At 54.0% G+C, this 16,784-nt stretch overlaps 2 protein-coding genes across 4 annotated transcripts in view; one reads left to right on the top strand and one right to left on the bottom strand.

The window, feature by feature from the left end:
* Nucleotides 1-9,981, top strand: part of ADAMTS7 (ADAM metallopeptidase with thrombospondin type 1 motif 7) — a 41,732-nt gene extending 31,751 nt beyond the window's left edge. For 2 of the 3 annotated variants that reach the window (XM_056500115.1, XM_056500118.1), the window contains 4 exons: nucleotides 41-682; nucleotides 2,361-2,507; nucleotides 2,580-2,739; nucleotides 8,551-9,981. In XM_056500115.1, coding sequence (XP_056356090.1) covers nucleotides 41-682; nucleotides 2,361-2,507; nucleotides 2,580-2,739; nucleotides 8,551-8,678 — 1,077 coding nt within the window. In that variant the 3' untranslated portion in view covers nucleotides 8,679-9,981. The remainder of the gene's footprint in view (nucleotides 1-40; nucleotides 683-2,360; nucleotides 2,508-2,579; nucleotides 2,740-8,550) is intronic. The other variant, XM_056500117.1, reaches the window with a different exon arrangement.
* A 3,690-nt stretch (nucleotides 9,982-13,671) lies between these two features.
* CIAO2A (cytosolic iron-sulfur assembly component 2A) lies at nucleotides 13,672-16,081 on the bottom strand. The gene is made up of 5 exons (XM_056499933.1): nucleotides 15,894-16,081; nucleotides 15,553-15,717; nucleotides 14,997-15,046; nucleotides 14,700-14,745; nucleotides 13,672-14,107 (listed from the first exon to the last, which is right to left on the bottom strand). The coding sequence occupies exons 1-5, from the start codon at nucleotides 16,015-16,017 to the stop codon at nucleotides 14,010-14,012; spliced, it is 483 nt and encodes a 160-aa protein (XP_056355908.1). The 5' UTR covers nucleotides 16,018-16,081; the 3' UTR covers nucleotides 13,672-14,009.
* Nucleotides 16,082-16,784: the final 703 nt, after the last annotated feature.

The following is a 16,784-nucleotide window of genomic DNA, read 5'->3' as shown; positions in this document are numbered from 1 at the left end:
GCTGTATCTCTCCCCATTTTATTGCTGTGTCCCCATTTAGGTGCTGTGTCCTTTCCCCATTTTGTTTCTGTGTCTCTCCCCATTTTGTTTCTGTATCTCTCCCCATTTTGCTGTATCTCTCCCCATTTTATGTTGCTGTGTCCCCATTTTGTTGCTGTGTCCTTTCCCCGTTTTGTTTCTGTATCTCTCCCCACTTTGTCACTCTGTCCCTCCCCACTTTGTCACTCTGTCCCTCCCCATTTTGCCACTGTATCTCTCCCCACTTTGTCACTGTCTCTCCCCATTTTATCACTCTGTCCCTCCCCATTTTATCACTCTGTCCCTCCCCACTTTGTCACTCTGTCGCTCCCCATTTTGCCACTGTATCTCTCCCCATTTTGCCACTGTATCTCTCCCCACTTTGTCACTCTGTCCCTCCCCACTTTGTCACTCTGTCGCTCCCCATTTTGCCACTGTATCTCTCCCCGCTTTGCCGTGTCCCTCCCCACGCTGTCGCTTCCCTCGGCAGTGCTCCCGGAGCTGCGGCGGCGGCACCAAGGAGCGGGAGGTTCAGTGTGTGGACACGCGGGAGCAGCGGCCGCTGCGGCCGTTCCACTGCCGGGCGGGGCTGGCGCAGCCCCCGGCGCAGCTGCCGTGCCGGAGCTCGCCGTGCCTGCCCTGGTACACCTCGTCCTGGAGAGAGGTACAGCCCTGGGGACGGCCCTGGAGCGTGCACGGCAGCGGCACCTTCCCCTGCCCCAGGCTGCTCCAAACCCCAACGGCCAGCGGGGATGTGGGGCAGCACAGCTGCTCTGGGAATTCCATCCCAGCCTCCTTCCCGATTCCTTCCCAATACCCCATCAGAATATCCCCTTTCCCACTGATTCCATCCCAATATCCCATCCAAATCTCCCCTTTCCCACCAATTCCTTCACAATATCCCATCAGAATATCCCCTTTCCCACTGATTCCATCCCAATATCCCATCCAAATCTCCCTTTTCCACCAATTCCTTCCCAATATCCCATCCAAATCTCCCTTTCCCACCAATTCCTTCCCAATATCCCATCTAGATCTCCTCTTTTCCACTATTTCCTTCCCAATATCCCATCCAAATCTCCCCTTTTCCACCAATTCCTTCCCAATATACCATTGAAACCTCCCCTTTTCCACCAATTCCTTCCCAATATCCCATCCAAATCTCCCCTTTCCCACCAATTCCATCCCAATATCCCATCTGAATCTCCCCCTTTCCACCAATTCCTTCCCAATATCCCATCTAGATCTCCTCTTTTCCTCTAATTCCTTCCCAATATCCCATCTAGATCTCTTCTCCACTAATTCCTTCCCAATATCCCATCTAGATCTCCTCTTTTCCACTAATTCCTTCCCAAATCTCCCCTTTCCCACTAATTCCTTCCCAATATCCCATCTAAATCTCCCCTTTTCCACTAATTCCTTCCCAGTCTCCCATCCAAATCTCCCTTTCCCACCAATTCCTTCCCAATATCCCATCTAGATCTCCTCTTTTCCACTAATTCCTTCCTAAATCTCCCTTTCCCACCAATTCCTTCCCAATCTCCCATCCGAATCTCCCTTTCCCACCAATTCCTTCCCAATATCCCATCTAGATCTCCTCTTTTCCACTATTTCCTTCCCAATATCCCATCCAAATCTCCCCTTTTCCACCAATTCCTTCCCAATATACCATTGAAACCTCCCCTTTTCCACCAATTCCTTCCCAATATCCCATCCAAATCTCCCCTTTCCCACCAATTCCATCCCAATATCCCATCTGAATCTCCCCCTTTCCACCAATTCCTTCCCAATATCCCATCTAGATCTCCTCTTTTCCTCTAATTCCTTCCCAATATCCCATCTAGATCTCCTCTTCTCCACTAATTCCTTCCCAATATCCCATCTAGATCTCCTCTTTTCCACTAATTCCTTCCCAAATCTCCCCTTTCCCACTAATTCCTTCCCAATATCCCATCTAAATCTCCCCTTTTCCACTAATTCCTTCCCAGTCTCCCATCCAAATCTCCCTTTCCCACCAATTCCTTCCCAATATCCCATCTAGATCTCCTCTTTTCCACTAATTCCTTCCTAAATCTCCCTTTCCCACCAATTCCTTCCCAATCTCCCATCCGAATCTCCCTTTCCCACCAATTCCTTCCCAATCTCCCATCTGAATCTCCCCTCTCCCCTTGGAGCCACTCCCCGTGCGCTGTCCCTCCGTGCCTTGTCCCCAGTCCCTCTGCAGCTCTCCCGGAGCCCCTCTGGGCCCCGGGAGGGTCTCCAGGTGAGCCCCCCAGGGTTTTGCAGGGCGGAGGGGCCGAGCCCCAGCCCCTGAGGGGTCGCTGTGCCCGGTTTGCCCGCAGTGCTCGGAGCCCTGCGGCGGGGGCGAGCAGGCGCGGCTGGTGAGGTGCCCGGAGCCCGGGCGCTGCGAGGAGACAGCCAGGCCCAACAGCAGCCGGCCCTGCAACAGCCAGCCCTGCACCAGCTGGGTGGTGGGCTCCTGGGGACAGGTGAGTGTCCCTGCAGGGCTGGGGGGGGCCAGAGCGTGCCCTGGGGGCTCTGAGCCCGCTCTGCTCCCGCAGTGCTCGGCTCCCTGCGGAGGGGGCATCCAGCGGCGCCAGGTGAAGTGCATGGACACCAGGACAGGTGTGGCCCAGGAGGACAGCAGCCTGTGTGACCACCAGCCCTGGCCAGAGAGCACCCAGAAGTGCAACCCCCAGGAGTGCGAGAGCTCCCAGCCAGGTGGGCAGCGGGCAAAACCAGCCTGGGGAGTGGTGTGGGAAGGCTGGGGGGAGATGGAGCCAGCCTGGGTTGTGTAAGGCTGACTTGGCTAATTGATAATGAAGTGGGAATGTTTTAACTGTAAATGTCCAGAACACCCATCCCTCGGGGGCCAAGCAGGGTTTTGCTGGCAGGGATGTGAGCTGGGATGTGCTTGTTGGGGTCAGCAGTGTCACCCAGCACAGGGACACTGAGGGACCCTGGGGGCTGTGGGGTGAAGGGACCAGCCAGAGGCAACAGGGATCCAGGAAAAGGGAGGCAGAGGGGAATGAATGCCCAGTGATGGAGCTCTCAGGTTTAGTGCTAAAGTCCCAGAACACAAGACCTGGGAAACAAGCTGGGCCCAGCATCAGGAAATGGAATAAAGGAGCAGTTCTCCAGCATCTTCAGGTGTGTCTGAGCAGGTGCTCCAGGGAGCCAGCCCCATTTCAACCTGTTTGTCACAGTGCTTGGCCACACCAGGGCACTCACTTGGCTTCTTCTCCCTCCTCCACTCACTGAGATACATCCCAAGCACAGGCAGTTCCCTGGGAGACAGAAATCTGGGGACTGCAAGGGTTAACAGCACTTGCAGAAAAGCAGTATAATGAGGGATTAGATGTCACTGATAGCAGCGTGTCAGTCACTCACCAGCTTTATCTTTTCAATGTATCTGTGCAGAAGGAAAGCTCTTTTCTGCCCAGGAGGTTTGCTGGACAAAGGGAGGGCTGAGGGATGGGGCAGGGGGCAGCAGTGGCTGGTTCCAGCCCCATGGCTGCTGCACACATCCCTGGGGTCCCCTCTGCAGCCTGGGACACCCTTCCAGCCTTGCAGCTGCTTTTGTTTATCCCATGGCCAAAGTGTTCCCCTAACACCTATTCCAGGCTTTGCTTAAGTGGGATTTGGGCACTGGCACTAATGGCCACTGGCCTTATATGAAGTTTTTGGCCATTAATCTCCTTTCTGGCCTCTGTTTTTATGTGAAGTTTTTAGCCATTGATCTGCTCCTTTCTGGCCACTGTTTTTGTGTGTTTTTAGCTATTAATCTGCTTCTTTCTGGCCACTGTTTTTATGTATTTTGGCCATTAATCTGCTCCCTTCTGACCACTGTTTTTATGTGATTTTAGCCATTAATCTGCTCCTTTCTGACCACTGTTTTTGTGTGTTTTTAGCTATTAATCTGCTCCTTTCTGACCACTGTTTTTATGTATTTTGGCCATTAATCTGCTCCTTTCTGATCACTGTTTTTGTGTGTTTTTAGCCATTAATCTGCTCCCTTCTGGAGCCCTTGCAGGCCATGGGGCTCTCCAGCATTTAGGAAATGATGAGTCAGCCCTGCTCAAGATGCTTTGTGGTTCTGGCTGTTTTGGTCAGGGGAAAATTTCCGTGCCAGGCTTGGTGATGAGAGCAGTGGAGCCAAGGCTGGACCAGAATAAGCACTGAGATGAGTAGGAAGCACACAAATAAATGGTAAAATCCTGGATCAAAAATGACATAAATGCTCTGGCTGCATCCCAGGGCAGGAAACGCCTCTTGGAAATACAAATGTTTCCAGCCAGAGCATGAAGGGGAACAAAACTTTCACATGGCAGGAAATCCCAGATGTGTAAGTGCACAGGCAAAGGCTCCCAGAAAGACAGAAATGTAACCCCAGCCTTTTCCTGTGCTCTGAGGGATCTTTACTGCACGAGATGGATTCAGGCTGGAGCAATCCCTGGTTTTGTGAGGAGCACAAGGAGCTTTTCTCCCTCCTCAGGGCTGGCTCTGGCAGTGGTCATGTCCTCACTGCACACAAAAGTGCCAGTAACCCCAGCAGGGCTTAAATGTTCAAACCATTATCAGCTGGATTTTGAGCAGAGATGGAACAGATGAAGCAAAAACAAACATCTCACAGCAATCAGCTCCTCAATTAAAGGAGGATTAATTAGAAGCAGAGTCCTGGGCTGTTGCCAGGTTATAAATTAATTGAAGATTCCACCAAAGTTAGTTTTGAGTGTGGCTGTTGCCTTACAGCTGCAGCCAGCTGTGAGTGTGTCCTTGGATGGCTCCTGGGAGTTCAGAGCCATGGGCACCCCAGTGATGCTCCAGAGGCTGGGGACAATTCTCTGGGGGTTCTTTATGGTGTCTTGGAAAGGAGATGGTGAGCCCCAGCTCTGCATGAGGGCCTGGAGCAGCCTGCAGCAGTTTCAGATAGATTTAAATCAGAAAAGTCCCCGTTTGCCAGCTCGTTATCCAGGGCTGGCTGCTCTTCCAGTTGCCACAAGATTAATTGGCAATTAAACGTGGTGCTCCTGCTTGCTCTGGGCAAGGAAATGGAATTGCTGTGATCCTGCAAGTCACAGAGCTCAGCCACAAGGGATCCATGTGGGAAATCATTGCAGCAAATCCCAATTTTCTCCATCATTTGAGCTTGTAAGTCCCTGTCCAAGTGGTGGGGCCGGGAGGTGCTGCTGAGGGAGGCATGGAGAGCAATTAATTAACTGCTAATTAACAACAGCAGTCACTGGGAAAGGGATGCTCCAGGAAGGACTCCCTGTTTGGATAAAATACAGGAGAAGGATGTTCCCTGCAGCAGGGCTGGCACCTGAAAACTGGGGGGGTTTGTGGGATTCTCCCACTTTTCCCAGCTGTGGTTGTGTCAGTGCCAGCCTGTGCAGTCCTGATGCATCCCATCCATCCCATTATCCCATCCCATCCATCCCATTATCCCATTATCCCATCCCATCCCATTATCCCATCCCATTATCCCATCCCATCCCATCCCATCCCATCCCATCCCATCCCATCCCATCCCATCCCATCCATGGATCCCATCCCATTATCCCATCCCATCATCCCATCCCATTATCCCATCCCATCCCATCCCATCCCATCCCATCCCATCCCATCCCATCCCATCCCATCCCATCCCATCCCATCCCATCCCATCATCCCATCCCATCATCCCATCCCATCCCATCCCATTATCCCATCCCATTATCCCATCCCATTATCCCATCCCATCCCATCCCATCCCATCCCATCCCATCCCATCCCATCCCATCCCATCCCATCCCATCCCATCCCATTATCCCATCCCATCCCATCCCATCCCATCCCATCCCATCCCATCCCATCCCATCCCATCCCATTATCCCATCCCATCCCATTATCCCATCCCATCCCATTATCCCATCCCATCCCATTATCCCATCCCATTATCCCATCCCAGGATCCTGGTATAATTTCCTCATTAAATTCAGCCCTGGCTCTGAGAGCATCCCCAGAGGTCAGCAGCCTAATTCCCTGGATTTGCTAGCTCAGCTCCCAGCTCAACCTTGCCTTGTTTTTACAAAACCTGTTCCAGGAAGTTTATTTTTCCCAGGAATAAAAGTAAAAGCTGGCAGAAGCTTAAATGAAATTTAAAGCAACTTCCAGACCAACCTAAAAAAACAGCCCCAAAAAAGTGGGGGTTTTCAGTCTCTAAAGTGCTGACTTAGCCTGGATTTTTAAAGCCCTGCTTTGAGTTATTTCTTTAGCCTAAAATTTGGCATGGACTTAGGAATGTGTGTCCAAATGAAGTGCAAGGATTATATAAAAAATTTGTTAATAGAAAGAAATAGCAGGAAAAGAATGAAATGAAAATTGGGTGGGTTCTGTAGGTCCCTCTCTGAAGAGCTGACAAATGAAGTGCTTGTTACAACTTCCCTTCTCAAGAGCAAACTCCAGGGAGGAATCACAGGCTGAGCCAAGATGATCAGACCTGAGCCTGACCCTGCACTCATCCACCCTGAGACTGCAGCAGGATCTGGGAAGGGATGGGAACTGAAGCCCTCAATCCCTGACCTCCCTGGGTTCAGGGGGTGTTGGGAACACTCTCAGCCTGGGGTGGGACTGGGGGTGTCCTGTGCAGGCCAGGATGGTCCCTGTGGGTCCCTTCCAGTTTGATATTTTCTGACCCATGAGGCCATTTGGCTTTGGAGCCCTGGGGTCTCCTGTAAGGCCACAGAGCTGCAGCCAGGGCTGGTGGCTCTTCTCCCCCATCCCCAAGCCCTTCCCTGCTGTTTGGCACAGAAATCCCATCCCCTGGGGTAGGGGTGTTCAGGGTGGGCTCCTTGCTGCCTGGCATGGTGCAGGGACCGGAATTTCCTGATGGGCCCAGGGTGCTGACCCTGCAAAGGGATCAGGAAAGGGCTAAGCCATCCCTCCAAGCCTGCACAGCTGCCTCCCAGCCTGAGCCCTCTCAGCTCTTTCCAAGGAAGGCAGGAGGCAGCTTGGTTCTGATCCATGAATAACTTTCTAGGAAGCTGTGAGTGCTAAAAATTCTGAGGGGCTGGGCAGAATTCAGCAGAGCATCCCCCAGCAGTGGCCAGGACTCACCCATGTTCACCCAGGCTGATCCCCACTGCCCTGGGACACTCTCTGAGAGAACAGCTGGATTCCTGTGCTCCAGTGCAGCAGGGCCCTGGGGTTCAGGGGGTGCTCCCAGGGAATGTTATCCTGACAAACAACAGGCTTTTCCCTTGTTCCAGAGGCTCTGGTGCTCTGGGGTGTGCTGTTCAGAGATTTCTCTGCTCACCCAGCAGGGAAAGTAAATCCACAGGTGTCCCAGCAGGCAGGGGCTGGAGGGAGCCCCCAGGCTGAGGTGTGATGGGATCCCCTCAATCCCACTCTGCCTGGGTCCAGCTGTGCACTGATAAATTGCTTTTTGGGGACACAGGGACGCTGCAGCTCGGGAGGCAGGGAGGAAATACCTCAGCTGAAACAGAAAATAATTTTTAGAGCAGTGGAGTGACCTCCTCACTGCTGGGCTGGGGGAGGGGGCTGTGACTGAATCCCAAACCAGGGGAAAAGTCTGTGCTCTGCATCTGCTGCATCCTCTGCCTGGGCTCCTGCCGTGGGAATGGGGGCAGTGGCTGTTCCTCAGCACTGCCTTTGTTCCAGAGGGGACAGGGCCAGGGCCAGTGGTCACTGGGAGCTCCCCTGGCTCAGGCACAGCACTGTCCCTGCAGAGAAGTGTCCTGAGAAAAACCCTCTTGGCTTTTCTGCCCCATTTCTGTCCCTGTGGAGGGTGCCCAGGGGGAAGCAGTGGGGGTTGGCCCCAGGGTGCATCAGCTCTGCTCTTTTCCAGGGAAAAGCTGTCCTTTATTTTAACTCCTTGTACAAAATTGGGATCACAGGATCATCAGTTTGAAGCTTAGGCTCGTTTGTGAGTCGATGCAATTTAAGCCAGTCTCACACCACGGGGTGAGAAGCTGCAGGCTCAGGGAGTCCTGCCTTGCTCTGAGATAGAGTGAGAAGGAGGAAATCAAAAATTCAAACAAAGCAGCTCTATATTCAGATAAACCCTGTGTATTGGTGGTGGGTCTGTGCTGCTGGGCTGTGGGTCTGTGCCAGCAGAGCAGCCATTCCCAGAACAAAGGCTGTCCTTGGGGCAGCAGCAGAGTTGTTTGGAGGGCTGCAGGACACCTGCAGGAAGCCAGGCAGATGATGCAGGTTCTCAAAATAACCGGAACAATTCAAAGAAAAAGGAATTCTGGCTTTTTTCCTGCTCTGCTGGCACTGGGGGGTCGGGACTGGCAGGAGGGGTCGGGACTGGCAGAAGGGGTCGGGACTGGCAGGAGGGGTTTGTCCCCCTGGGAGCATCACTGCCCCGGGGAGATGCTTTTGGATTTTTGGGCACGGGAAATGGCACAGGTGCATTGCTCTGTCTGTGCCGCAGCTCCCACAGAGCCCTGCCGTTCCCTGGGACCTTCACCTTCACCTGATGCCACATTTCCCCCTCGGGCACTGACCCCCCTGTGCCTCCTGCAGGTGTCCCCTGCGAGCGCGACCGCCTGAGCTTCGCCTTCTGCCAGACGCTGCGGCTGCTGGGCCGGTGCCAGCTGCCCTCGGTGCTCAGGCAGTGCTGCCGCAGCTGCCACCGACCCGGCCGCAGGTGACAGCGCTGTCCCCAAGCCGCGCCCCTGCCCGCCCTGCCCGGGCCGGCTCCGGGGCTCTCCAAAGGTGCTGGAACCATCCCTGGGCTGGGGGTGGGACATTCACATTCCCTGCTCGCTGCAGGGCTGGGCAGGGCCACACTGCCCTGGGAACCAAAGGGGAACTGAGAGCAGCAGTAACTGGGGGAAAATCTCTCAGAAATGCTTATGGTGCTATCACTCGACATTTGCAGCCTCTCCAAGGTGTTGGCTGGCCAGCACAAACCTTGATTTTTATTATTATTTTTGTATCTCTGAGGTGAGCATCCAGCATTCCACCGACCCTTTGGGGTAGGGATTTTTATTATTATTATTATTTTTCTTGAAGGGACTTGAAGCTGGCAACCCATTCCTGTTAATTTTCATTAAAACGTTTACACACTGAAGCTGAACAGGTTTAATTTAAGAAGTGGAGACAGGGCAGAGGAATAAAGTTTCAGCTTCAGCTGGGGCTGTGCAGGGCTCTGTGCCCCCTGTCCCCTCTGCTGGCTTTCTCTGCCAAAGCCATTGCTGTGTCCCTCTGGGGCAGAGGGATCCCCAGGAGCTCTGGGGCCCAGCAGCATTTCCCGTGGGAGCTGCCCTGGCAGTGAGTGGCACATCCCCTCCCTGGTGCTCAGTCCCTGCATTTCTCTATCTGTAGCAGTGTAATGCTTGGTTAAGGTGGTTTTTTCTGTGGCCTTACAGGCTGAACCCTTTTTTTCTCTGCTTATCTAGATTCTCCTGAGTTAAGGTTAGCTGATTTTTAACTAGAATATTCAGTTTACTCTGAGGCACAGCCCCTACTGCCTGCCCCCAGAATGGTGTGGGAGCAAACCCCTCCCTGTCTGGGGGAGGGTTTGCTGGCAGATTGGTCTCTGGAGGAGGGCAGGAGCATTTTGGTAGGAATTCCTTTCCCTCTTACTCCTCAGGCTGTGGAGGATGCCCAAAAACTGGGGGACCTTGAAGGGCAACCCTCCCTGCAGTGGGCAGAGTCAGCCTGGAGCCCATCCAGGCTGCAGAGCTCCAGGTGCTTCTCCCTGGGCTGTCCAAAGGGGGAAATTCCTGTGTGGGATTTGTATGTAAAACACAAGCCATGACTTCACCAGTTGTGCTTTACTCCATTCCAAGGTTTTTTATGGTCTGAGAGTGTCCAGTCCTGTTTCCTTGTCCCCAGCACCATCTGTCCCACAGCCTGTCCCCCTCCCAGGACTGCAAAGGGACAAGCCTTGTGCTGGGCTCTGATGGCCACAGCACAGAGTGTGTTAAATTAAACAGTTACTGAAGGAAACAGGTGGGTTTCACATTTTCTCTTCCCTGGGGGAGTTCTGGAGGGTTTCAGTTAGTTGGAGCTGGTTCAGGCACTGGCAGCAGGAAGGAATGATCAGTTTGCATCCGAAAATCATTCACAGCCACTGTTTGCAACTGGGGTTTGTTGATTAAAACATGAGCTGGGTTGGTGGGGTGAATCAGTTCTGCAAATGAGTTTATTTGTGGCACAGGCTCTGGGGAGCCCTTCCTGCAGTGCCTTTCCACGTGCAGGGTCCCACCTGTGGCATGGGATAGTCCCTCCTGTGGGACACCAGGCCACTTGTAACCACAAAAGGAGCCAGGCCTCCCTCCAGCACAGAAACTGCAGTACCAGTGACAATAAAACACACCTGGCTCAAATATCTGCAGTACTTCCCTTCAGTGAGACACCTCCAGTGACTCTGGAGTGAGGCTCTTCACAAGGAAAAGGGGGAATTCATTCCCACTGACAGAGGGCAGGGTTGGATGGGATATAGAAATGCCTTTTTTCTTTTTCTAAAGATGCTTTTATTGTCTCAACACAAGCAGGATGTTTTTCAGACAGAGCTGCTGCGGTGGGGCCAGAGGAGGAAAGGGCTCATGGATCAAAAGATGTTTGAAATGGGATCAGGGGCTGGTTTGGGTGGGACTGGATGGGCTTTAAGTCCCTTCCCACCCAGACCATTCCATGAGTCCATGGTCTCCTGGAGGACTCTGACAGAGCCTTTTGGCTTTGGATCAGAAGTGAGACCTCTGTGCCTCCCTTGGTCACCTCCAGACATTTCCATGCTGGAGACAGGAAGGAAGAGGAGTTTGTCAGCTGGGAGGCAGCAGCTGCTGCAGGAATTGTTTGTGTCTCAGATCCTCAGAGCCCTTCTGCAGCTCCTGTGGGTCACAGAGCCCACCCAGCCTCTCTCCAGCCCTGATGGTCCCAGCTGGAGGGTTTTAGTTCCTAAAGAGCCACAGGGGTCACCAGTCCTTTATCAGCTGCACACTCCCATCCTGGGCAGGTGAGGAGGCAGCAAAGCCAGTGGGAGCAGCTCAGCTCCCACCTGTCCTTCCCAATAATGATAAGAAATGGGTTTATTTCTCTTTGTGCTGCACAGAAAGGCTTCACAGGCACAGCACAGAGGGACAGCAAGGGAAGGATTTGAAAAATGTCACTGGTTTATCTCTTCGTTTGGATTTTAGTTGGCAGCTGCTCTGGTAGGGAGCAGATCACCCATCTCGGGGTGCTGCACCCCGGGCACTGCTCCTGCAGCTCATCCGGGGGGAGCAAAGCACAAAAATGGGAGGGGAGGGAGGGAAGGAGGGAGGGAAGGAGGGAGAGGAGCTGCCCCGCTCCTCAGCTGGTTCCCAGGCTCGATTGTTTGCTCTCCCGGAGCCGTTCGGTGGGGAAGGTCAATAAAGCTGTTCCCATGTGCTGCAGGAGGGCAGGGCTGCCTCACCCCTGACTGCCCGAGGGGAGGCTCAGCGCCTGTAAACATTCAGAAATACCTGCCTGCTAAAAATACCGTGTCTGTGGACACGCTGCCCTCTGCGGTGAGAAATGCTTAAACCCCGAGTAAAGCGTGTGCAAACACCGGCCGGGAACAGCCCCGGCCCTTTCCTCCCCTCTGCGAGGACTCAGCCTGGAAGTGCGGGATGGAAACGGGATTCAGACCTGGGAAGGTCAGCTGGAAACCCAGAAGAAACCCGGAAGATGGTCCCGGGATGGTCCCGGGATGGCCCCGGAGCCCGCAGGGTTCCCGGGATGGTCCCAGGAAGGACCTGGAGCCCGCTCGGTTCCTGGGGTGGTCCCGGGATGGTCCCGGAGCCCGTGGAGTTCCCGGGATGGTCCCGGGTGGTCCCTGGTGGCCCCAGGATGGTCCCGGGTGGCCCTGCAGGGTTCCCAGGATGGTCCCGGGTGGCCCCGGGGTAGCCCCAGGATGGTTCTTGGATGGTCCCTGGATGTTCCCAGGATGGTCCCGGGTGGCCCCAGGATGGTTCTTGGATGTTCCCAGGATGGTCCCGGGTGGCCCTGCAGGGTTCCCAGGATGGTTCTTGGATGGTCCCTGGATGTTCCCAGGATGTTCCCGGGTGGCCCCAGGATGGTTCTTGGATGGTCCCTGGATGTTCCCAGGATGTTCCCGGGCTGGCCCCGGGGCCGGGCGGGTGCGGAGGCTCCTCCCGGCCCAGCGCTGCCGTGGTTTGCTGCTGCCCTCTGCAGTTATCCCTCCCTGCTGTGAATGTAAAGGATTCCTGATGAGAGGGAACAGTTTTCGGACTTGTCGATCCAGGTGAGGGCGGTGGCCGCTGTGTTTCCCGGGTTCCTGCCCGATGGGATCCCCCTGGAGTGTCCCCCACTGCTCCCCTGTTCCTCTGTCACCCCCAGTGTCCCCAAAGCCTCTGCCCACGGAGACGGACCAGGATCCCAAGCCCAGATTAAATGGAAACTCAGGGAAGTGCAGCAGCTCCTGGGGAGTCACCTCCCAGTGCCCCAGCAATGATCCACTGCCCGAGGAACTGGGAACATTCCTGGGTTTGGGATCTGCCCCATTTCCCCAAATTATTGCTCCAGAGCAGCAATTTTTTTTACCCTCTGTGCCCCAGCACAGGGCTGAGGATCCCAGGGCACTGCAGAAACAAGGAGTCACCTTAGGGTCACCAGAGCATCCCATTCCCTGTCCTGCTCCCTGTCCCATTCCCTGTCCCCTTCCCTGTCCTGCTCCCTGTCCCCTTCCCTGCCCTCCCCAGGTGTGCCAGAGCTGGCAGTCAGTTCTGCTGGTGCCACTGAGCTGTGCAGGCACAGAGAGCCCCAGGAGCCATCCCAGGAGAGGAGCTGCTATCTCACAGCCCCAGGATCCTCACAACCTCCTTGCTGGCAGAGATACCTGCATTCTGAAAAGAAAATATCAACCCATTGCTGGAAAAAAAAAAAAAAAGGCAAATTCCAGGAAAGAAGGCAACAGAAAATGGCAGTTCAGGCTCCCTGGAGCTGAGGTCCACCCCTGCCTGGACCCTTCCAGCAGGGTGGGATGCAGGATGTGTCCCCTCTGAGGAACATTTGTCCATGGGGGTCCAAAGGAGTTTGAAATTTAACTGAAATTTCATTGAAGCTGAGTAACTGAAGTTGAGAAGTATTTTTTCACACCTGCACAAACCTGTGGAAAAAAGGGGATTGTTCTCCTCCTCCTTCCCCTCGCTCCTTTAATTAATTTTTGCAGCTAATTTGGCCAAGGGGAGGGGCCCTGCTGTGCCCTGCTCAGATCCAGAAGGGAACCCTGGGGATGTCCCCAGGGAGGAAGGTGGCACAGCTGGAATTGTTATGGGTGCTCCAGGTCAGTGACAGGAACAGGACAAGGGGAGCCAGCAAAGGAGAGATGCTGTCACCTCCCACACCTCAAGAAAGTCACAAGGAAAAGCAGGATCAAGGCTTTTCACCCTCAGGATGGTTTTAAAGCAAAGCTTCCAGAATCAGAGATGTCAAACCTTAACAGGGAAAAGAGCACAAGTATTTAGCAGGAATTGGGTCCCAGTAAAAATCTCCTTGTTCTAGTCCAGTCACTCAGCTCCACATTCTTTTTCTGAATTAATTTCAGCTTTAATGTTTATCAACACCAAAAAAGCTGAATAAAATTAATTTTTCTAATAGAAATCTAAATTTAATCCTTAAGAAAAAACCAAAACAAGTTCAGGACGCAGAAAGCAGCATTACAAGAATCTGTTTTATTTTTACAGTGCAGTGACTGAAACAACGTAGAAATTCAACTTGCAAAATGAATTTATATCACAATGTCTCTCAGAAGGCAATGCAGATGTGCTGCTCTGAGTCACAAAATATTCCTCTGGACACCAAAAATTACAAAATCCCAGCACTATACACCTGACTCTTTAGAGACTGATTCCTCATAATTTAAATCCATCTTATAAACAATTTCTCTTTAAAAAAACCACATGGAAGATAAAAAAGAACTCAAGTATTAAACTCAAGGCCTTGATCATTATTATCATTTGCCCAGCTGCAGCAGGGCTGTCCAGGCAGGGTCTCTAGTCAGGCTCAGTCACACACTGCTCCACGATCTCCCTCAGGTTCGGGTTCTCCATGGCTGCTGCCACCCTCTCCTTGTCATTGATCTGCTTGTTGACTGCAAAACAGCCCAGGGCAGGGTCAGGGGCTGCCAGGGACCCCAGGAGAAAAGGACATTGTGGGGAGGGACATGGGGAACGAGGCAAAGGCAAACTCAGTCACACCAGAAATGAGATTGTGGTCACTTTTCCAGCTCAGGAAAAGGATGGAAGGTGTTCCAGTGGCATGGCCCAACACCAAGAGTGAAATCCAGGATTCTTTAGTAGCCCAGGGTCAGTTTGTAGCTGTTTAACCAAAATACCCCATTTGTGGCAGACTCTGAAGGCTCAAGGCCAGGGCACTGCTTGGGGCAGAACATCCATGTCCTGCAAGCTTTGCTGCAAAAGCTGCCTGAGAAATGCCACTGCTGGGGCAGGATTTTAGGACCAAGCACTGAGGCAGCTCCTCCTTTTGTTCCAAACACCCCACCTGCCAGAACTGAGGGGGTTTGTTAGAAAACCAAACCAGCAACAAGCAGCTGGTCACAGCCCTGGGGACACCTCAATGCCACCTGGTTTCCAGTTTTCACAGGGGATTCATTTCTGGGAATGAGGGGAGGAGAGGGCAAGCACAAAGAGGCTGCAGCAGCAGCATGCACAGGCTCTACTCACTGTCCTCCTCCGTGGAATGTGTGCCCTCAGAAATGTAGATTTCCAGCTGGAGGAGAGATCAGCAGAGTCAGAACAGTGAACTCATCCCTTCTGGGGCGTCCCCCACCCCCAGGGCTCACCCTGCTGCCAAAGCTCCCTTTGCAGAGCTACAAAACCACAACAACCACCCAAAAACCACCTGCAGAATTCCTCAGGGGATTAATGGACTCTCTACACTGAGCCCCTAAAGGTCTGTGAATCACTGTTTAATTCAGGGAGGCTGCCATTCCTTCATGGAATTTAAACCAGGCACTTTACCTTGTGTCTAAAAGGCAAACATCTCTGAAGTTTTATTCTTAAACAAAGGCCTGTGAAAACAGAACACAGAAGAGATTTCCCTGTAAAATTCAAGGTCTGAGGTGCATTTTCACAGAATCCACGTTTAACAGTCAGTGTAACTGACAATTCCTTTTGTGCAAGCCACAGAGGGAAAGGGGACAAGCAGAAAGTTGTAATTTTTTTTTTTTTTTTTCATTTAAGAGCTGACAAACTGTCAATTAATAACATTAATGAAGTAACTTGGAGAATGCAAAGCAGGAATTCCCCACCACTTCCCTGCAGTTTTGAGGGGCTCTCTTTGAAGAGATTCCCTAATGACACAAACAGATGGGTGTCCCCATGTCTCTGGATCTGGGGGTTTTTTTGTTTGGTTTGGTTTTTGGTTGGCTTGCATTGGTGGCTGGGTTCTCAGGATGCAATTCCTGGTCAAACCAACACAGCCGGGCAGGAGTGAACCTGAGCTGGGACTGACGGCATCCAACAAGCCCAAACGAACCTGGTGCTTTTGTTTCTGAATGAATTAAAGGAATCTCACCGATCAGAGTGGCCAAGGAGCAATGAGGTACTGTCGGTGTAAACCTGATGATGACCAGATATTCATCCTCCCCTATCTCCTGCACCTCCACACAGTTCTCCGTCACCACTTCCAGTTCTTCCAGAGTGTTGGGCTTCTCCGGGTCCCGGATAGTCCGGATGATATCTGAGGCACGGGACAAGGGGCAGCAATAAGCAATCTCCCCGGGGTTTCATAAAAGGCATTTCCACGAGCAGCACTGCTGATGTTTGGAAGCCCCAAGAGGCCGAACACGGCCCCTTCTCCCCGCCGCAGCCCCTCAGGACCCGCCGGGTTCCCCCCAAGGGCAGACCCGGGCTCACCGTACACCTCGATGGCCCTGTCGTGCTCCATGGCGCGGCTCGGGGGCGCATGGCGGGTGCTACTGCCGGGGCTGCGCCACACCCGGCCCAGCGCCTGCCACAGCAGCGCCAGCACCAGCGCCATGGCCGCGCTCCGCCATCGGCCCCGCGCCCGGCACTTCCGCGTGGGGCGGGGCGGGAGAAGCGACCAATGGCGGCGAGGGGCGGGCAGAGAGCGGCCAATGGCAGAGAGGGGCGGGCAGAGAGCGGCCAATGGCAGAGAGGGGCGGGCAGAGAGCGGCCAATGGCAGAGAGGGGCGGGCAAAGAGCGGCCAATGGCAGAGAGGGGCGGGCAAAGAGCGGCCAATGGCAGAGAGGGGCGGGCAGAGAGCGGCCAATGGCAGAGAGGGGCGGGCAGAGAGCGGCCAATGGTAGAGAGGGGCGGGCAGAGAGCGGCCAATGGCAGAGAGGGGCGGGCAGAGAGCGGCCAATGGCGGTGAGGGGCGGGACAAAGAGCGGCCAATGGCAGAGAGGGGCGGGGCAGAGAGCGGCCAATGGCGGAGAGGGGCGGGCAGAGAGCGGCCAATGGCAGAGAGGGGCGGGCAGAGAGCGGCCAATGGTAGAGAGGGGCGGGCAGAGAGCGGCCAATGGCAGAGAGGGGCGGGCAGAGAGCGGCCAATGGCAGAGAGGGGCGGGCAGAGAGCGGCCAATGGCAGAGAGGGGCGGGCAGAGAAGGGCCAATGGCGGAGAGCAGCCAATGGCAGAGAGGGGCAGGGCGCAGAGCTGCCAATGGCGGAGAACGGCCAATGGCGGGGAGGGGCGGGACAGAGAGAGGCCAATGGGAGGGGAGATACGGGAACCACGCCCAGGCTGGGGGTGTGACGTCACCGCCTCTGCCTTGTTCCCGTTCGG

Source organism: Oenanthe melanoleuca, chromosome 10, assembly GCF_029582105.1.
Source record: "Oenanthe melanoleuca isolate GR-GAL-2019-014 chromosome 10, OMel1.0, whole genome shotgun sequence".
Lineage (NCBI taxonomy): Eukaryota > Metazoa > Chordata > Aves > Passeriformes > Muscicapidae > Oenanthe > Oenanthe melanoleuca.
The sequence above is the reverse complement of the archived record's forward strand: the minus strand, read 5'-3'. Positions and strand labels throughout refer to the sequence as shown.